The following is a 23,384-nucleotide window of genomic DNA, read 5'->3' on the forward strand; positions in this document are numbered from 1 at the left end:
ATTTGTAATGCTTAAAAATTAAAATGTAAATAACTATAATTAAATAATTAAACTACAACTAATTAATTATTTAGTTATTTTGATATGTTATTGGACTAGCAAACCCGTGCATGTGTAAATAATGTTTATTTTTTTATTTTTAAGTTTAGATATATTTTTAATGAAAAATATTGTAATTTTAAATAAAATACATAAAAAATTATATACTAAAAATAAATTTACTATTTAAGAAAGCATATATTTTATTGTCATAAGAAAATATTTAAGTGTATACATTAAAAAATTAAAAAAATTCTATTAAAAATATAAAAGAATTCTATTTAAAATATAAAAAATAATAAATAATAAATAAAATTTTAATTAAAAATTTTAAAACTAACATATGAAATAAATTAGATAATTATTTTTAAAATTAAAAAGGTATAGATTAAGATTATTATTTAAAATAAAACACTAAAATTGAAAAATAATATGAGAAATTAATTAGATAAATATTTAAATTAAAATATATAAGAACTGCAATATTAAAAATAAAATACAATAAAAAGGTAAACACTAAAAATACACTACCGAATATATTTTCTTAAAAATTAAGGACTAAAAATACAAAATAAAATTTTACCATGAAAAATTATTAGTTTTTATAACAATAAATTTAACCTTAATATTTTTAATAACTCAACGAAAATAAAATAAAAAATGTAACAAATCAAAATTTGAATAATTGTTTAAGTAGTAAAGGAAATAAAAGTTTAAATTGCGTTAGTTTTATTTAATAGTTAATTTATTTTTGTGTTTAGTATGTATGATGAGTTTAATGATTATTTTATTTAAATTAGTTTAGGTTTTATTTTAATTGTTTATATTATTTGTAATGTTTAGAAATTAAAATGTGAATTTTATTAATTGTTTATAAATTATTTCTGTAGTTATTTTGTTATGTAATTATATTAATAATATTTATTTTTTGTTTTTAATTTAAAACAGATTTTTAATTTAAAATATTGTAATTTTAAATAAAATACGTTAAAAATAAAATACTAAAAGTAAATACAATATTTATGAAAACATATATTTTGTTGCCATAAGATTAAGTATAGACATTAAAAAATAATTTTTTTTTGTTTAAAACATTAAAAATAATAAATAAAAGTAAAATTAGAATATTTAAAATAATGTACGAAATAAATTAGATAATTATTTTAAAAATTAAAATAAATTTAAAAAGGTATACAATTTAATTTTTTATTTAAATTAAACACTAAAAATTAAAAATTACATGAGAAATAAATTAGATAAATATTTAAATTGAAATATTTATTTATTACAATATTAAAAATAAAATACTATTAATGAGTAATATAATTTGTTGTTATAAAATAAAATAAGTACACTAATGGATTTTAAATTTCAAAGTGAGACATTTATAGCTAACTTAGAAAATATATTAGATACATTATTTTAACCATATTGTTCTTAATTACTCAAATCAAAATAAAATAAAAAATGTAACAATTAAAAATTATAATAATTGTTTAAGTATTAAAGGAAATACAAATTTAAATAAGTATTTAAAAAAAATTCAATTCAAACATGTAGAGTTAAGTAAAAATATTAAAATTTATCTTAATTATTTATTATCTTAATTTATAAAAAAGATGCAAAATTTATCTCAATAAATTATTTATTATTATATTTATTTTTTGTTCATATTTATCAATTACTTATGACAGTCTGAAATGATGAAATATAATTTGGTTAGTTTTCAGGATAAAATATCTATTAGGAATCGTGCTTGTTATACAATTTTTTGAATTGAAAATGGAAGCTCCGTTGCATCGTCAATGGATTGATAATCGGTGTATGCCAAGAAGGGGTGGGATCACTCCTGAATTTTATGCTGGTGTTGATGAGTTTATTCAACTTGCATCTTCTCAAGAAAGTTTCATAAGGTTAGGAGTGTTGAAATGTCCTTATATAAAATTTGAGTGTTTGAAGTTTAAACCAGTTAATGAGGTGAAAAGGGATCTTTGTAAGCATGGGTTTATGAAAGGGTATTATTATTGGACGAACCATGGGGAAGAAATGCCAATAATGCCTCAAAATGTTATTGTAAATGAATATTATAGAGAATATAATTTTAGAGATCAGTTTAATTCGTATGAGCAAATGGTAATGGATGCAGCAGGACCGTCACATGCGCCTGCTACAATGCAAGGAGCGTTTAGCGAAAATGGTCATCAGTCGTACAATATTGAGGAACCACCTAATGAAAATGCAAAAGCATTTTATGAGATGTTATCTGCTGCACAATCCCCATTATACTCGGGTTGTGATGCAGAGAGTGAACTTTCTGCTGCAGTTAGGATGTTGAGCATTAAATCTGATTACAACATGCCTGAAGGTTGTTATAATGAAATCATGCAGTTTATGCAACATACAATGCCAATTGGTAATCGTGTGCCCGATGACTTTTATCATACTAAAAAGTTGGTTTCTAAGCTTGGACTTGGTTGTCAGAAGATTGATTGTTGTCCAAATAGTTGTATGTTATATTATAAGGATGATCAATTTGAGAGGAGTTGTAAGTTTTGTAGTCATCATCGTTTTAAGTCTGCAAGAAGTGGCACAGGAAAATTTAAAGAAATTCATTTTAAGAGAATGTGGTATTTGCCCCTCATACCAAGATTGCAAAGAATCTATGCTTCAACCATTACTGCTTCGAACATGAGGTGGCACTATGAAAATCAGAGAGAGTTTGGGGTATTGTCTCACCTGTCTGACGGTGAAGCATGGAAATATTTTGATCGGACACATCCTGACTTCTCTGCTGATCCTAGAAATGTAAGGCTTGGTTTGTGTGCAGATGGGTTCACTCCATATGGTCAATCGGGTCGCCCGTACTCTTGTTGGCCAGTAATTGTGACTCCATATAATTTGCCTCCTGGATTATGTTTGAAAAGAGAGTTTATGTTTTTAACGGTTATTATTCCGGGTCCTTCAAATCCCAAAAGTAAGATAGATGTATTTTTACAGCCTTTAATTGATGAATTGAAATTGCTTTGACACGAAGAAGTGTTGACTTATGACATATCTACAAAGCAAAATTTTATGATGAAAGCAGCTCTGTTGTGGACTGTCAAGGATTTTCCTGCATATGGAATGTTATCTGGTTGGATGACATCAAGTAGATTAGCATGCCCGTATTGTATGGAAAACACAAAAGCTTTTAATCTCAAGTACGGTGGGAAAACATCATATTTTGATTGTCACTGACAATTTTTGCCAATGGATCACCCTTTTCGAAGGAATACAACTGCATTTCGAAAAAATAAAGTTGATAATTTTTGTCCATCTCCTCGTTTAAGTGGAGAAAACGTATTTGGTAGAGTATGTAATGTCCCGTCTATCTTAGAACAACAAAATTGTGTTATGATCGGATATGGTGTGCAACACAATTGGACAAAAAGAAGTATTTTTTGGGATTTGCCATATTGGAAAGATAATCTTATCTGACACAATTTAGATGTCATGCACATCGAGAAGAATATTTTTGATAATCTTTTCAATACAATCATAGATGTGAAAGGTAAAACTAAAGATAATAGCAAAGCTAGAATGGACCTGAAAGAATATTGCAGGCGGAAGGAGTTGGAATTAGTAGAACGTGGTGGGGGTAAATATTGGAAACCTAAAGCTCAATATACTTTCACAAGAGAACAAAAGTTAAGTATTTTGAAATGGATAAAAGAACTTAAACTCCCTGACGGGTATACATCTAGATTAGGCAGATGTGTTGATATGAAGAATGGAAAATTGTTTGGCTTGAAGAGTCATGATTGTCATGTTCTTATGGAGCGGTTACTTCCAACGGCATTTTCAGGATTACCAGATCGAATTTGGAGTCCAATAACTGAATTATGCCAGTTTTTCAAAGAAATATGCTCAACAATGTTAAGAACTGAACATTTGGAAGTTATGGAACAGAACATCCCAATCATTCTATGCAAAATAGAGTGTGTATTTTCGCCTGGATGGTTTAACTCAATGGAACATCTCCCGGTACATTTGGTTTACGAAGCAAAGGTCGGAGGGCCAATCCAATACAGATGGATGTATCCATTTGAACGGTAATAAATTTTATATTCATATAATTTATTGATTTTGTCGTATAGTTTATTATGTTCTTTTTCATAAATTAAGATAACTTTAAAATGATTTAGGTTTCTCAATACTTTAAAGAAAAAAGTTCGGAATAAGGCTCGCATAGAAGGATCTATTTGTGAGGCATATTTAATTGAGGAGACAGCCACATTTGGTTCATATTATTTTGAATCAAATATTCAATCAAGGAGGACGAGAGCCTCTCGAAATGATGATATGGGAGAATCTTCGCATCCACAAATTTCTATCTTCAATTATCCGGGTCGTGCAGCTGGTCCAATGAAAAAAAGATGGTTGGATGTGAATGAGTTCCAAACAGTAAAGTTATATGTCTTGCTAAATACGCCAGAGGTCGAACCTTATATTGAGTAAGAACCCAAACTTAATTATATTAATATATTTATGACTTCATATTAATAATTTTGTTCATATTATGTTGATATATATATATTAATATTTCAGCATGTACACAAACATGTTACATGAATTATCGCCAGTAATTAGTGACGAAGAATTAAACAAACAAATCGAGGAGCATTTTTGTGTTTGGTTCCATAATCATGTAAGTTTGTAAAGTTTAAGATATTTCTTAATTTAATATTAATTATGTATACATAAATTGATGAAAATATTTGGTTAGGTGAATTTGAGTGGCAAAGTTATTGCAGACCCATTAATTCAGAGCATAGGGTGGGGGCCAACTTCCAACGTGAAACATTGGCTAATGTATTTCGTCAATGAATACAAATTTCATACTGTTGAATGGAGTCAGAGTAGGTCGACAGAAAATTATGGTATTTGCGTGTCTGCGTCAGGAGGTGGAGCTTCACATATGAATTATTATGGAAAACTTATAGACATACTTGAATTAGAATGTGTAGGCTTACCAATAAAAAGAGTAATTTTGTTCAAATGTGAATGGTATGATCCAAGTCCACGAGGAACTAAAATTCATGATAAATATGGAATTGTAGACATTCGATCATCAAGAAGATATAGGAAATATGATCCATTCATATTTGCCCAACAAGCTGAACAAGTGTATTACGAGCCTTACCCTGATTATTGTCGTGAAAAAAATGGTTGGATGGTTGTAATTAAAACAAAGGCACGAGGTACAATAAATGCTCCTGAAGCTAACATGGAAGAGCCTTTTCAAGAGGATGAAATATTGCAACGGCTTGTAATTGATGTAAATATTGACCTTGGAGGCACTTTACAAGATGATAATGGGCTAATAGAGGAAGTTGATGTCTCCAATATTGTTGAGGAAGAAGAAAATGATATGTATGAAGAATCTGTTTCAGAAGAAGACGAGGAAGATATATTATCTGATGACAGAGATAGTGACCAGGAAGACATTGATGAATATATAGAAGAAGATGACTGATAGTTTTATGATTTTTTTTTTTTTGTGCATGCTAATTAATAACCTTTGTATTTTTAAAATATGAATATTTATAATTTGTGTACCTGTACTTTTAGTATGATGACTTTAATGTTAATGTAATTTTTTTTTCATATATATATATAATTATCGAAATAGATGTCAGAACATTCAACACCTTCGGATAGGGGAAGAGGTAGAAGTAGAACATCTTATAGGACCACACCTTCTCCAGATACCAATTCTGGTTTGCAATATTCTTCTCTTGACTCCACACCTGCTGTTCAATCCACACAATTCAATCTCCAGTCACCACCCCCACCACCACCCTCACAATCTTTTGCTCCCATGCCTCATCAATTTCCATATCCTGGAACCACGATGCCGCCATGGGGTTATTATGGTGTTCCACCTACTTTCTACCCACCAGATGTTGTACCACCGAGTGGCCAATATGTTGGGGGAACTTCTCATATGCCAGACAGACATTCCCCATACACATTCATGCCGACACCACAAGGACTCAATTCATCATCTGCTTCTGCACAACACTCTGAGCCCATTCCAACTGACCCGGTTGGCATCGGCCCAGGAGACGGTCGAAAATACTTATCTTGCGATGAACAGTGTAATCAGTGAGTATCGTATTTATTATTTTAAACTTATTACTTGCAAATGAATATATATATATATATTTTGTGTTTGACAGTTTTATCCCTAAGAGTGGCCCACCAAGCAAATTGAGAAAGATTTGGAGGGCACGATACACCGAACCGTGGATTCATTGGGATGAAGTGCCAGAAATAATACGAAGGATGTGGCTTGAAGAATTTAACGTAAGTTAATTTATAATTCTTTATTAATATAAGTTTGTATTTAAATTCTTATATATATATATATATGTTTCTTAACTTAATGTAGAAGACGTATTTCTGGCAACCTGAGGAGAATGATCGCATATGGCTCACATGGAATAAGTCTGGTAGACGAAGTTTTAGGAGCCATTTGCATCGAATTAGAAATGGGGAAGACGAAGCAATGTGGATGGATCCCGACGTGCGTAAGGCACTTGATGCAAAGTGGGCAGAAGAAAGCAACAAAAAAATTGCCACACAAAATAAAAAAAATCGTGTTTCTGAGACCGGTGGGTCGCTCCACACTGGCGGGTCCATTCCATTCTCCTTGACTCGAAGAAGGCTGGTAATTACTTATGCTAAGTTATATATATTTTTTAATTTATTTAAATTATAAGTAGACTATATTATTTACTATATTATTTATTAATTTCTTATACAGGCAACTGAATTGAATCGTGAGCCCAATGAGTTTGAATTCTCCAGGAGAACCCACACTAGGAAAGATAATCAAGGAGAAGAAGTGTGGGTCGATGACAGATCTAGGGCCGTCGTTGTAAGTGTGTTTTATAAATTAAATTAAAATTTTTATTTTAAAATAATTTTTTAATTCATTTACATGAATGTTTTAATTTTATAGGAAAAATATGAAAGATTGAGTGCGGAGGCATCTTCATCATCCGCAAGTACCGGAGAGTCCTCATCGCCTACAGTTAATGAACACGACATCTTCTATCAAGCTGTTAGTGGTCGGAATAGAAAGGGTCGAATATACGGGCTGGGCTCCCAAGCTAATTTGTTATATCCATCTACCACCAATCGTTCTAGCCAATCATCTTCACATATGTCACCAAAGTTTGAACAAATGAAACTTAAAGTCACCCAATTAACTGATGAGTTGCTTGAATCCCGGGCTGAGAATCGACAATTACGACAGTGGCAAGAACAAGTGACAGCGTGACAATCAGAAATGAATATAGTAATAAGTAGATTAACAAAACAATCTACTGCAGATGCTGGACCGTCGACTGTTCCAGGTGGATCTAACCCGGTAGCTGATCAAGATGAGAGTGACAATAATGAAGATGAAAATGCTAATAATAATGACGATTGATTGTAGTGGAATGTTGTAAACATTGAAGTAAACTTGGGTAATCTTAATATTAATATTAAATTTTAATTTTCTTTTTAATGTTAAATTTGTTATATTTTTAATGTGAATGTGGGTAATATTAATTTTATTTAATGTTATTTTTAATATTTTATTTAAATTTTTAAAAAAATTGTTGTTATTTTCAATTTTTTTATTCTTATAAAAGAAAATTTTAATTTTAATTTTAATTTTAATAAATATAAATTTTAATTTTATAAATTTAAAAATTAAAAATATATTTTTTGAAATTAAAAATATATTAATTTCATAAAAATATATTATTGATTTAAAATAATATTAATTTTCTTTTTAATGTTAAATTTCTTTTATTTTTAATGTGAATGTGAGTAATATTAATTTTATTTAATGTTATCTTTAATATTTTATTTAAATTTTTAAAAAAATTGTTGTTATTTTAAATTTTTTTATTCTTATAAAAGAAAATATTAATTTTAATTTTAATAAATATAAATTTTAATTTTATAAATTTAAAAATTAAAAATATATTTTTTGAAATTAAAAATATATTATTGATTTAAAATATTAATATTAATTTAATTTTTTTTCAAAATTATTTTTTTATTTATATTAATTTTATAAAATATTAATTATTTATTTAATATTATTTTTTTTATATTTAAAAATATTTGTGACGGGTACTCCCGTCGCAGATCTGTGACGGGTCCGTCACAGATTGTTCGTTTTTATTTTTTTATTTTAAGAATTTTTGTGACGGGTAGAGCCCGTCACAAATCTGTGACGGGGCAGTACTTTCCGTCACAGATTTGTGACGGCTTGTCCTGTCCATCACAGATTTGTGACAGACTGTTCCCCCGTCACAGATCTATGACGGGGCAGTTTCCGTCACAAATCTGTGACGAGTCGTACTTTCCCGTCACATATATGTTGATCTGTGACGGGAAGTATTTCCCCGTCACAGATTTGTGACGGGTTGAACTTCCCCCGTCACAGATCTGTGACAGGCAGAACTTCCCCGTCACAGATCTGTGATGGGACACCCGTCACAAATCTGTGACGGAACTGCTATCTCGTCACAGATCTGCGACGGGTACCACTCACCTCGTCACTAAAATTCTGTCACGCCCTCTTTAGTGATAGATTTTACCCCGTCACTAAAATTCTGTCACGCCCTCTTTAGTGACGGATTTTACCCCGTCACTAAACCCGTCACAGAAAAATTTAGTGACGGATTTTATATTTTTAGTGACGGATTTTTCCGTCACTAAAACTGATTTTTCTTGTAGTGAAACTCCTCTACCCTTTGTATAACCATGCAATTATCATTGTCAATCTTATTTATAGTTAGCCTGGTTTCAAAATCCTGAGACATGATCGGACGAACAGAAGAGGAAACCATCAAATAACTATCATACACAAGGAGATGAAATTGAATGCCTTTTCAAAAATGTTGAGACATTCCTGGTGGACCGAGAGGTGCTATGGCACACACTAAGAGGGAGGGTGAATTGGCTATTTTAAAAACTTGATAGAATTTTGAAATCCTTTTGATGGAAATGCTAGCAATGATAAACAAACTAAATAACACAAACACAAGGGAAGAACACAAAGGATTTATAGTGGTTCGGCTTAACCCAAGTCTAATCCACTACCTTAGCTCCTCACTAATGATTTTTCAAACCATCCACTAAAACCCTCTACTTAAACCAAGTAGGTCCTCTACTCCGAGACTAAAAATTACAACCTCCCACTCAAATAGGCCCTCTAACTACACAAGCTAGGAAAATAACAACGATACAAATGAAAGAGAGAAGCTAAGAGTTAGCACTCTTAGTTATAAGTTCTCTTACAATGAAAACTAGACTTAAGAATAGATTTACAATGATAGAACGAAGCCTTGCATAGAAAAATATAACAATGAAAGCACAGACTCTTGTAAAGCTCGAATAAACTAATTTGTAATCTCTATATCAACTCGTTTCGGTCCATTAGCCTCCTCAAGTTCATCCATGACTTGTATAAATTGGCATCCCAAAAGCTTTTCCCAAAACTAGCCATTTGTGACCGTTGGGATTTGAAAAACTAGCCATTGGAAGCTTTCTGCAAAAAGAGATAGTCGACAGAAGAAAATGCATAGTTGATGATTCATAAATAAAACTAAGCATAATCGACAGATAAAAAAGCATAATCGACTATATTTCCAAGTAAAACAAAGGCATAGTAAACAGAAAAGAAAGTATAGTCGACTATTGTTCAACAAAATCTACTGATAGTCGACTATCACATTCACATAGTCGACAGATTCAAAAGTATGAAGAAAATTTTGAATATCATATACAAACATAGTCGACAGAACAAAAATCATAGTTGACTATCCGTATAAAATAGTCGACATAATAGAATATAGTCGATAGAAGCCATACATAGTCGACAAATTATACAAGCATAGTCGACTGTTCTTAGGCATAGTCGATAGCACTGAACCACATAGTCGACTATCCATTTTGAAAAAATGAAACTTAATTGATAACATGTAGAAGCACACTTGATTGTTTAATTTATATTTTACATTCCATTTACTTTAATACATAAATGTAAATAAGAAAGTACCCCCTATTTAGATTCAATAAAAATATCTAAAAAATCAAAATCTATAAGAATAAGAAAGTAGAATTTGGGTTTTAGTAGAAACTTATGATTTTGCGATTTTACCACCTCCAAGATATACACTTTCTATTTTTTAAAAAATTCGTTAAAAATCCTTTTATCACTAATGAATGTTAACTATTGAAATACCGAGAGTTAATTTTTTGAAAAGAAAACATTTTCATATATGTCTTCTTATAAGGTGCTAACCTTCCAGACTTAGAAAAATATGACTTTGAAATCTTGATACTTGAAATTCATTTGGTTTTCGTTCTCACAAAGTAATACTAGATATTGAAATTGATTTATGTTGAAAATCACAACCTTGATTCATGACTTAGGGATTAAATAAATTATTATTTTTTATCATCAAAACTAAGTATACAAAAGTAAGACAACATTCTACCCCTTTTTGAGGATGACAAAACTTAAAATCGATTTCAAAGTCAATGTCGTTTCAAAAATGCTATGATGATAGACAATTATAGGATACAAAATGGGAGATTAGAATTGAAACTACAAGAATCCTATATTTTTGTAAGTTGGCTACTCAAGAATGTTACCTTTTCAAGACGGTGACGAGCTCAAAGAAGAGGAATGGTGACAGGTAGCAAAGCTCAATTTCATATGAAAAGGGAGCTAGAATGGCGACTGCCAGTAAATGTCAAAAAAAAGAAGAAGAAGAAAATACAAGAAGAGAAGAAGAGAAAGAGGGTTTGATGTGGCGGTCGACTAAGCTAGTCGATGGTCGTGGGCAACGAAGGTCGAAGAGAAGGAAAGAAAGATGGCCTATCGATGGCAGCAAGCACTGAAGGTTGAAGAAAAGAAGAAGAGAACAAATAGAAGATAATATGAGGAAGAGGGTTTTAGAACATTGGCAATTTAGTAGTGGCAAAAGGAGGTAGAAGAGGAGAAAAATGGCCCATCCACGACGACGAGCAATGAGGGTAAAAAAAAAGAATGTTAAACATCGAAAATGGCAACTGACAAAGAGAAAAGGAAACGAGCTTTGGTTGGAATAGATGAGAAAAAGAGGAGGATAAGGGTTTTGGCTAATACAAACTTCTAAAGGAAAAGAAGAGGATGGCCAAAACAATGCCATTTTGGTTAAGAGTCAAAATGGACGTCGTTTTGACAATCTAAACTAATTTTAACTATTATCTATTTATTATATATAATATTTATCTAAAAGATATATCTTGTACCAAAATTATTTTAATGATAAAAATTTTAGCCAAATCGTTTTTGCTTAGAGATTTATGTAAATAACTTTCTTTTCATTTTAACTTCTCATGAGAAAGGATAGATTTAGTGAATGGATATACCCATCCTCAATTGGCTCCCTTTTATAATAAATAAAATTATAAATATTATTATAAAAAAATTTAAAAACAACAAAAATGATACCACTCTAAATGGAGATCCATCTTCAGTTTAAATAAATAACATTATTATTCTATATTAAATAGCTTAACAAATTTAAGATAATTTGATATATCAATAATTATACGTTAGTATTTAGAATTCTGTGTTTCATTTGTTATGTTAATTTCTTTGTAAAGGGCATAAGTAATATTTTTATAAAATAAAAAATATATATATTTTTGCTTTGATATTTGAATTATAATGGAAAGATTTTTAAATTGTTGCTGGGGATCACGTTTTAAAAAGTAAAATATATATATATTCCCCTGTGAGTTGGCCACACCTAAAATTGAAAATATCGTCCAAAGTAAAAAACAACAAACAATGATGCAAGGCTTAGAGCATCTTCAAAGGAAAGTATCATTTTGGAGTGCTAAATTACCTATTTATAACTTTAAATAGTATTATAGTACTTTTAAAAAATAAATCTGCTCTAATGGCAGGTGCCAAAATAGAGGTATCAATTAATATTGTAATATTTTTTATCAAATTTTAAATTCAAATAATTAATATTTTATAATAAAAGTTGAAATAGAGTAGTTGAAAATGACATTTAGAGCTTGCATCTCTTCTTTTTTCTCTCTTTAAACGTTACAAAAATGGCACTCCAATAAGATTCTTTCCATTTTATAATTTCATATGCCACCTCCATTGGAGTGGTTGATTTTTAATTTGAGGTGCCATTTTAGTGGTTATAGAAATGGCACCTCAAATGTCACTCTTCATTAGAGATGCTCTTAGGTTGCAATATGAATGTAATGCAGAGGTCAGGTCAAGTACATCACGAGAACTATACGTATGTGGTCCAAGATGAAACCCGTTTGCTTGCTTGCCTCATTATTGGGCTGGGTGGGTTTCCTCCTTGGTGGAGATGTTCATTAGTTTTTATTTAATTATTAATTAAGTAAAGTAAATTTCATATAAATTAGATTTATATGCAAAATTTTAAAGGTATTTTTGTCTTAAAAATTTATCAAGTATTGTGGGTTTTGTGTTTCTTAATGAGGCCCAAGGATGTGACGATTTTTCGGGTGGGTTCTATCTTTATAGGTTTCAGCCCGAAATTAAAGGATCCAAGTCCGTCACCACTTTTATGCAGCTCATTTTAGAAGCCGGGCCACAAGCCCTATTCCTACTTTAGAGGAGACATGGGCCTTAATTAGCCCATTTGCTCAAGTAGGGGAAAGCCCACTGTTCTGAGCCCAAAAGCCCATTATCTCCTAAGCTCTAAACCCACATATAAAAGGCCCTTTTTATGCTGCCCATTTCTTGTTGTTTCTTTCCCTCGATCGAACCCTAGTCTCTCTCTCTCTCTCGTTTCCTTGCTTTGTCGATTGCTTCCTTTGTGGTTTCCTTTTGTGGCTGATCTTTGATAGCTCCGTTTCCATGTCGGTTCAATGCTTCTTTCCATGTTGAGAGACAGCATTTGTCCTTGTTGATCTTGGCCAATTTGTTGGTGATGCGTGTGCCCTATTTTAGGGGGTTTTCAATCATCCGTTCTTGATAAGCTTTTCTCTTTGCTTTGTGCTTTCTACCCTCTGTCTTTGTGATCGATCTACCTTCTGTGGTAACCTACTGTGTGTGGCTTTGATCGTTTGGGTGAGAGAGGGCTTCGGTTGAGTTTGGCCGAGAGGTGTTAGGGTTTTCTGGGCTTTCAATTTGAGGGTTTCGTTGTGGTTTATGGTTCCTATTCGTTGGCGTTACCAAAATGGTGAATGGAATCACAGATCTAAGCCTTGAATCGGTTTTAAACAGGGAGTTTTTACTTCGTGTTCATTTTCTTGTTGCTGTTATCAATACTTTGTGTATTGTTCTTTACATTCAATTATATCTAGTTCAATGTTATTATACTAACCCTACTATTTTGTGAAGATTTTTCCGCAACAATAAAATGGATTTAACCCATTCTAATGTGCCAGTTTTACACTCTAAGAAAAAAAGTAAAAGAAAAGTGTAGAATTTAGAAAAATATATGCGGTCTAGTTTTGATAAAGAACTTGTTGAGAGTTGGATTTGTGATCTAATTTAGTTACAATTTGGTCAATGTGTTCACAACACACGGCTCTATAATCTAATGGTAGAGATTAATTTCGAAGCTCTCTATTAATAGATTTTTGCAATAGTTGTCGAGTTTTTATTTGGTAAGATCTCTTATATTTTTTTTTATTACAGTTGTTTGGTTTAATTCTTGAAAACATATTATTATGTGATTCTAGTTATTGACAATTAGAGAAGGTTTTCATGTATTTTCATTATTTGGTGTTCTTGTGATTGATTAATTGTTGCACTTATTTCATATTACTTTATATTTATTTAATTGAACTTATACTAAATTCACACAAGAATGGAATGAGTAAAATATTTGAACATCTTTATATTAAATTATTAATTTAATGTTTTTTTTTTTTTTTTCTAAAACACTCACTGTACGTATACCCTTATGACATGGTCGCATGACATGGATGATCCTTGAACACTTCAATTCTAAAACCTGAATAGCATGTCCATTTGGAGCATCATCTCCTTTTTGGCATACGACATGTTAAGACTTTTAGTTTTAATTAATTTTCAAAACTTCCTATCGCCTCTATATATATAATATTAGTCTTAGTCTTGAGTCGGCAGCGTTACAGTTTTCTCGCTATCCTTAGGATTAGCGGACGACGACGACGACGACAGTTGCTGCCAATGCCATGCGCTTAATTCTAATTTTCAAATCTCCAAAATTCAACCATTTGCCTTTATGGAAAATTTTGTTAAAAGGCGTAACTTAGGGCGATGATGTGTTGCATTATCACACCCCCACGCCATTAAAGGATGCCCGCCTACTACTGCACGGCTCTCAAAGTTGAACAATCTCAGGTTTTATTTCTATTGTTAGCATAGAATCTCACACACACACACACACACGTTATACACGTATAATAATAATAGACTAAAATTAAAAATATATATATATTAATGGAATTCAAACTTAATAAATTTATTAAATCTACTATGATTCCACAACAATAACATTAATTTACTCAATCAATGATCATAATAGTACTTTTGCACGAAAAAAAAAAATTGTAAATTCCACCTACCCTCATAGTTCTAGATTGATTACTAGTCGTGATATTAATTATTGGTAGCGTTTGTGTTGGACCGGAGAGGTTGCGTCATTGCTTTTAATTCTTAGAAAAGTCCAAGCACCACATTAATTGATTAGTCAACAATATTCCTCGCCTTTTTGAATTTTTCTCAAAATGGCATGGCGTGCAATTAATAAGGGATGGGTTTATCTTGGTCGACCGCATTCTTATTTCTAGCTAGGTTCCATCTGCTTCTGCCATTCTTCATCCTCCACCTATATATATGATCCCACCAATCTTCGGATTCTGAACTCAAATTAGTTTAATTATTATGACATACATTGGATTGGATTGGATCACATAATAATAAAAGTAATATATATTAAATTTTATACTGAAAATGTATAGAGTCATAACATATATAATCATTTTCTACATACATATATATTCCATCAATTAAAAAAGCAAAAACAAACAAAACCCACCCACCATGAGAGGATGAGGTCCATTAATTAATTTGGTGTTGATTTAATGAATCAAATTAATATGATAGAGGAATCTTAATTAGTTTGGAAGGTCCAACATATATAACCAACCAGAGATATGTAGATCGATGCTGACCCACCCACGGCGCCATTGTCGTCGGCTAATCACAAGATAGATAGATCAAATCCCACTCCCCTGCCCAACTCATCACAAGATGCTCGCTCTCGTGCATGCACCCGATCGACAACCCTCCCTGACTTCTTCTTCTTAAACCAAGTCAACCCACCCACCCCTACAAATTACTCTACCCAGCCAACCTACGTACGTGTTTGGGCCACAACATTCATTCCTTCCCTAATACAGAAACGAAAAGTAGCTAGCTAGACAAGAGTTACATATTTTTGTTTTCCTTGGTAAATTACTTACTTTTACTTTACGAGTAGATCTAGCTAGCTAGGAACAAAAATTACCATTTAAGAAATAAATAAACCCATTCTCAATTACCCTAAAAAATCTTAACACACTCGAACTCACAATTATTTCTTTGAGATTTCTATATATCATGTGACGCACCGTAAATAATAATTAATTTAATTTTGAGGTTATTTGATTTAAAAGAAATATTAAAATAATTTATTGTGAATAAATAAAATTAAATTATGTGATTTTAAGGAAATAAGAAATTAAGATAATTAATTTTGTTATTTAGGAATTTCTAGAATTAGAAAAAATTTAAAATAAATTCAATTGTGAGATTCTCAGAAATTTTGGGTGTTAATGTAATTAATTAAGTGGGTGTTAGTGTAAATAATGGAAAGTTAGGGGTGTTGGTGTGAATCGCGAAAGAGAGAAAAAGTCACTTTAAATATAACCTAATGCGTATATAGGTTAAAGAGGCATGCGGGCACGCGCGAGGCAGGCGTAGGCGAGGTCGAGGGATCGAAATGCGGGGGCTGCGCGCGAGGGAGGAATTTTTGGCTGATTTAATTCAGCCATAGACGTCAAAACGACGTCGTTTTGATAGAGGCGGTGGCCTCTCCAGCGGCCAGCCGTGTGCTGCCACATGGCGCCCCCTTGCTCATTTTGGCCACAATTAAAGCCCGATTTCGAGCGTGATTTGTGTAGAAAATCAGTAAGAAAAATTACAGAAAAAAACAGTAGTGTGCACGAGGAAAATTTGAGGAATTTGGGCTTCAAAAATCGGATTAAACTCCGTTTAATCCCAGATTTAATTATCCAGGTATGTAATTAAACTAGTAATTAATATTCTGTGCGGCTAAAATTTTGTTTAGGGTCCAATTTTATTAATTTTGTCAATAATTGGATTATTACAGTTTGTATAACTTTGACTGCGTTTGCTCAAATTGAGCCTAAGGCTATCTTTGGAAAGACAAGTTCTTTATACCCTCATTGTCGATTCTTTCGATGTCAATTTATTTGACCTCCCTTCATTGGATTTGGCTGTTAATAAATTATGGAATTTAAACGGTGTGTTTAATAATTTAATTTATTAACTTGGTTTCGAGGGTATTATTCGTTGGTTGCCTAAGGGGGTTTGTACCACCCCCAAGCCTATGGGAATGATGTCGTACTCACCCGGGGCTAGATTCTTAGCTGTCGGGTATTATTATTGGATTTTCGATTATTTATTAGCTAGAGCGATTGGGCAGTGGGGGCAATGGTTAGCTGTTCGGTGACGGTGCAACTGTCGTACGGTCTATCTTAGACCATTAGATGGTCTCTCATAGTCACGAATCGATGACCAGTGTTAGGCACTGCCGACTAGCTCTGCCGTTATGTGATTATAGCATGCCTGATTATGTTTTATTCTTGTTGCATGGTTTGGTATGCACATGGGTACGGGTTGCATGATGGGATTATCATGATTTGGTTATGCTTGATTACGGACATTCTAGCTTGGTCAGGTTACATCCAGCACGGGCATATGCATCGCGTGTGATTTACTACGTGGGCGGAGCATGGTCTGATGCCTGGATGTATGGGCGCCTTGTATCACGTTGATGCTCATTACGCCTTGCATTTTATATGCATTGCATGGGTACTGGTAGTTATTAGTTCTCGGACGGGAGTACCGTTCCGAGGGAGCCTATGGCTCGGCTGTTGGGAGTACCGGCAAGGATACGGGTGACGGGAGTACCGCCCCGGGACAGTGCGCACAGGTTTGTTGGGGCAGGTTGGTTTGGGACTTGGATGCCAGGTGTTTTTATGTGGGCCTTAAGGACCGTTATGTGTTTTATTATGGTGCACTGTTGCGTTGTTGCGTCACATGGCTTGTGTGCACATGTGGGTTTATATTTGGGGTGATCTCCCCTTCTGCTTCGTTATAGTCTTCCTTTTTCATATAAACTTGCTGAGTCTTGCGACTCACCTTGCTTTCCATCATTCCAAGTAAGGGTAAAGCAAAAGTCGAGGGCGAGGACCGCGCCACCTAGCAGCCAGCCGTGTTGGTAGGGTGTACAGTTAGCTACCACGTCTTCTCTGATGTTTTGTTAGGAGTTCTGACTCTCATTTTTGTCTGTGCCCGGTTGTTCCTGATATCTTTTATTTGTTGGCACAAGTGTTTGTATATTTTTATATACTCCTTGACCGCTGTTCTAGCGGGGTACTTGTGGGCGTACATGTATATTATTTTGCTTCCGCTATTGTAATTTTTCGTATGTATGCATGCCAGGATATTTTTGTCTTATGTCTATTTTTTCTTCCCTCTATGTAAGCGCTTCTGTTCAGATAGATCGGGCGGTTGGGATATCTGGGCGGGAGTGCTTACATATCACGTAATACATACACCATTTTGATTCCCTTAATAATTACACTCTGATCATATATAATTAATTAGATATCCAATTCTATTTACAGACAACAAGAAAAGTTACATATATATCCCATCTAAATTCACTAAGTTTGGGAGTAATTACAAATTAAAAGGGTTCTTCTATATATCATACGTACGTGCCTAAGTAGGGCCTTATTCTTGGACCAGGTGCATGCACGCTCTTCTTAAGGATTATAATATCCAAAAGGAGAGTTTATTAGCCTATTATTATTATTATTGTCAAAAAAATAAAAAATAATTAAGATAAGAATAACCAATTTTGGCACGAATTTCAAAAAAAAAAACTCATACATTGCATAACTTGTGATGTTATAAAAATGATCACCACATTTGGGGGCCCTTCCCCTTGTGATTAATTCATGTTTTAGCGAATTAATTAGTAGAGATTTCTGATTTGAAAAATGTTTAACAAAACGGCGCCGACTGTCTTTTTATCTTTTTTTTTTTTGTTTTGTCTTAATATCCACGCCGTCTTTGGTTAGAGAAGGTCAAAAATTGCCTCTTCGTGATACAGATGCCAGAGAAGAAATATTAATGTCGACTGTGTGGAGTACTCTACTAACCGACATCGGGTGAACCGTGAACACTGACTTTTTATTGCGTGCTAATTAATATATGCTAATCGACGGTCTAATTACGTACCCATTATGTTGCCTGCCTGCTCGATCTGTCATTAATTTCAACTTGTTATCTTCCTCTTTCCAAAGTCTCCAATGAATCCGTCTCCTTCTGGGTATGTTTTTTTCCTATTCATCTATCCATGAATATATATGATATGAATGCATTTACGTACGTACGTACGTCTTTTAAGTTAAAGATGAAGTGAAAAAGAGTTGATGATGATGATGAGGTTTAATTAGCATCTAAGTAATTATAAATCATCTATAAATTTAATTTTGGAACAAGAGATCAGAAAATCATGCCTCGACATTCCAGTATCTATAGATACATAGATTAATAGTTTAGTTTAATTAATTACCGCTTTGTGGCTGCATAAGTGCATGAGACACGCCACGGACACTTTCAAATAAAATAACAAAAAGATTAATTTTTGATTATAGTAAAAATGTCTCATTTAGTGAGGGTTAATCGTTTGCTCACTTGAGAGTGTATAAACTTGCGATTGTATCTGATTTATTTAGAGGCGAAACTAAAAGAAAATACCGATCTCCTCCAGAATTTAGCGGACTAATTTTGGACATTTGGGTCATAAAAGAGAGAGAGAGAGAGAACGTAAATGGACAGCCGTGGCCACCTAATAAACCTATGCGTCGGCTGTTTTATGCGCACATGAATTGCGACGGTAACATTAATTTAACACAAGCGCACACATATATACAGCAACCCTCTCTTGTGTTCATCCTGTTCGATTAAAGAATTTGAGACGACACTACTGTCTAGTTTTATGCATCCCTAACAATTACCACCATTTTAAGGCTAGCTAGCTAGACAAACATGTGATATTATAATTTTTCTATATATTGTGATCAAACTAATTAATAAACTTGCGTTGAATGGAATATTATTAATTATTGCAAATATTGAATTCTAGCTTCTCTAGTACGTACGTATTGCTTAAAGTATTCTGCAAAATTAATTCAAGTAATAATTTATCTTCTTTCTAATTAACTTTTCATATTTTATTTTTGGGTAATATTGTAGAAAAATAATTGGACTGCAATTATTTTTTTTCTTTATTATTTATTTGTTTCGATTCTATTCTTATGGTTCGATTGTTTTTCTTCGCAAGAGTTAAGACTCCAACTTAATAATAGACGAATAGAAGCAAAACTCACAAAACTGTCACCTATATATATATATATGTAATTATGATTTTAATTAATTAGAAGGAAGAGTTGTGACCATTTTAGTAGGATTGTAGGTAATTAATTCTAAATTTTAATTTGAGTTACACACTGTGCCGACGTGAACGTAGAACCCAAACAGTCTTAATTATTGTGTTGTGTCCACAGAATTACTGCGAACATCGATCTTACAAAGAGGAATTAATGCATCAAATTTGGTTTTTATATAATATAATATAATTAATATTGGCCCCCCCTTTAATTTGTTTCTTTAAGAAATTAGCGCACGCGGAGAAATTGCTGCCGCAAGCCTGTCAAATAGACGAAATATTTAGCGCACGTGATTCTCGTTTATTTTATTCGACAATATCTAGATCCCTTGTGCGTCGAAATCGTGTCCAATACAAGTTTCCAAAGCTTGAAACCCCACAAACTTGAAACCCAACTGACTTCCAATATAAAACCACTGGCCCGCTTTTGATTTCTCCGCATCAATCTTCTTCTCACTATCTTCCTCCAAGATTTGGGTTTTCTTTCTTAATTTCTTTCTTTATCCATGGAGGAGTCTGCTGCTTCAACCACTTTCTGCTTCTGCTTCTTCTCTTTCACTGTCTCTTTCACGCTCTTCGCTGTCTTGCTCCTCGTGCAGCGATTGATAAGGCCTTGGTGCGACTGCGACGTTTGCCGGAGCTACCTCAGCCGGAGCTGGACGTCGGAGTTCGACAATCTCTGCGACTGGTACGCCCATCTTCTCCGGAAGTCACCGACGGGGACGATTCACGTTCACGTTCTCGGCAATATCATCACGGCCAATCCGGAGAATGTTGAGTACATGCTCAAGACGAGGTTCGAGAATTACCCCAAAGGGAAACCCTTCTCCGCCATCTTGGGCGATCTTCTGGGCCGAGGCATATTCAACGTCGATGGGGATTCGTGGAAGTTTCAGAGGAAAATGGCCAGCTTGGAATTGGGCAGCGTCTCAATTCGATTGCATGCTTTCGATATCGTCACCTCCGAGATCCAATCCAGGCTGCTTCCTTTACTATCTTCAGCGGCAAACGATGAAAACCTAGTCTTGGATTTACAAGACGTGTTTCGTCGACTCTCGTTCGATACAATCTGCAAATTTTCCTTCGGACTCGATCCCGGTTGCCTCGAGAAATCCCTGCCGGATTCAAGCTTCGCAGAGGCGTTTGATCTCGCCTCGAAATTATCCGCCGAGAGGGCAATGACGGCGTCGCCGGTGATCTGGAAGGTCAAACGGCTGTTAAACATGGGTTCAGAAAAGAGGCTCAAGGAAGCCATTAAGGATATCAACAACCTCGCCGATGAGGTAATCAAGAACAGACGAAAAGTGGGTTTTTCGAACCGGGAAGACCTTCTTTCCAGGTTCATGGGCTCCGTCGATGACGACAAGTACCTCCGGGACATCGTCGTCAGCTTCCTCTTGGCCGGACGTGACACGGTGGCGTCGGCATTGACCACGTTCTTCTGGTTACTGGCAAACCACCCGGAAGTTGAGTCAGCAATATTGGAAGAGTCGGATCGGGTTATCGGGGCGACCGAAGAACCCGCGAGCTTCGAGCACGTGAGAGAGATGCCCTATTTACAGGCGGCATTGCATGAAAGCATGAGACTTTACCCGCCAGTCCAATACGATTCAAAGTTCTGTCTTGAAGACGATGTTCTTCCAGACGGAACATTTGTACGGAAAGGATCTAGGGTTACGTATCATCCGTACGCGATGGGAAGGATGGAGCGGGTTTGGGGCCCCGACTGCCTGGAATTCAAGCCGGAAAGGTGGCTGCAAGGCGGCGTATTCCGGCCGGCCAACCTGTTCAAGTACCCGGTTTTTCAGGCTGGGCTTAGGGTTTGTCTGGGCAAGGATTTGGCATTGACGGAGATGAAAAGCGTTGTTTTGTCGTTAGTCCGGCGGTTTCATATCCGAGTGGCGGCGCCCAGCCGTCAAACCCCACGGTTTCTCCCAGGACTAACCGCAGCCGTGAGTGGCGGTTTGCCCATGCTGGTTCAAGAGCGGAGACGGTGATCGAATTAATTAACGCCGTGAAGTATATGTATCTCACCTTAGAGATAGATGATAGGTCGACAGACAAAATTCAGCGCTGTGAATAATAATTAATTCAGTTCAAAGAAGTGAATCAAATTAAATCGATATATCCTCTCATTTTCTCCTTCTGGCTATGGAATTGGCACAGCTTTCAAACCCAATTGGGGCTGTAAAATGCCAAGATGTTTATAATTGGACATATATATATAGACATAAACATATACGTACATATATATGAGGCAAATCAATCATTATTAAACAGTGGATTCTTAATTTTATTGTCTTAATTTCCCATTCTACTACTGATTATTTCATATATAAAAAATACACGTCCCCACTTCACGTAATCAATTCTTAATTAGGGGAATTAAAAAGGATGGATGGATTAGTATAACGTACGCCTGCCTGCCTGCCTGCCTGCGATATATTGCTATACTTTGCATGTTCTAATTAAGAATATTTCTTTCCATGCATCAAACAATTTTCATTCCAAGAAAATATTTTTATAATATTATTATAAAATTAAGAGAGCAAAGTAGCTAGTAAATGTATCTCCAACCGATAGCTGAACGGAATGGAATGGCATGATCATCATCTTCAAGTCTCTTGAGTTATATACACACATATATATATATATACACACACACCAAAAATCAAATAAATAAATTGACTGTTGATTGGGTTTTCCTCCCAGAGAATGGTCCCCTCTATGGGCTGGGGATCCGGGAATTGTTCATTGCCAGTTTGCTACCCATCATGTCGGTAATCTTGTAGAAAATCTTGCCAATATAATAATATTGAAATCGATTTGACCTTATCTATATATATATATATATATATACATGCATGTGCTATTGACCTCTTCAAGCCCTTACGTCCCCTCTAAGGGCTTGAAGAGGTCAATATTATCAATAATATGGCAACGCTTAGAAGGTTCATTTAAACTAAATGTTTTCATATTAATTATATAAATAGGTAGTAATTCATTGACATGTTATTGAATGATGAGCATATATATATATATATATATATATAGGACGGCTTACTAGTGAATAACTAAATCAAAATGCAGAGTCAAACCCAATGAAACATATTTGTTTTAGAAAAAGAAAAAATTAAATAAAAGAAGGGTACCAAAAATAATAAAAACACTTTGAAGGGCCATAAGTCACCACTGAATAAGAAAAGGGGGCGTTAGGAAGAACATCGATCTCTCCATATTAATATCTTCAAGGAACTCTTGCAAAGTTAGTGCCCCATAACTTTTAGATGATCAGCGCACACGCACACACACATTTTATATATATTATATTTATCCGATTAATGGAAACTAAATTGAGATGGTAAGTAGAAACCAAGCTTGTGATTTCCATTTAATTATATTAATTAAAGAGGATAATATTTTTATGTACCTGTTTTTTTTGGCTAAGATGATACTTATGTAATTAATTAGTTGATCCATTTCTGGGTCAACTCAAGTCATATATAA

General features: G+C 33.8%; 1 protein-coding gene across 1 annotated transcript; it reads left to right on the plus strand.

The window, feature by feature from the left end:
• The first annotated feature begins 20,296 nt into the window (after positions 1-20,296).
• Positions 20,297-22,000, plus strand: LOC127796612 (cytochrome P450 94C1-like). Its single transcript, XM_052328846.1, has one exon. It carries the CDS (start codon positions 20,384-20,386, stop codon positions 21,872-21,874), a length of 1,491 nt encoding a protein of 496 aa, XP_052184806.1. The 5' UTR covers positions 20,297-20,383; the 3' UTR covers positions 21,875-22,000.
• Positions 22,001-23,384: the final 1,384 nt, after the last annotated feature.

The sequence above is a fragment of the Diospyros lotus genome, chromosome 3, assembly GCF_014633365.1.
Source record: "Diospyros lotus cultivar Yz01 chromosome 3, ASM1463336v1, whole genome shotgun sequence".
Taxonomy (NCBI): Eukaryota; Viridiplantae; Streptophyta; class Magnoliopsida; order Ericales; family Ebenaceae; genus Diospyros; species Diospyros lotus.

Excerpts from the sequence above, each read along its gene's own strand:
- LOC127796612 (XM_052328846.1), top strand. The coding sequence starts at position 20,384 with ATGGAGGAGTCTGCTGCTTCAACCACTTTCTGCTTCTGCTTCTTCTCT.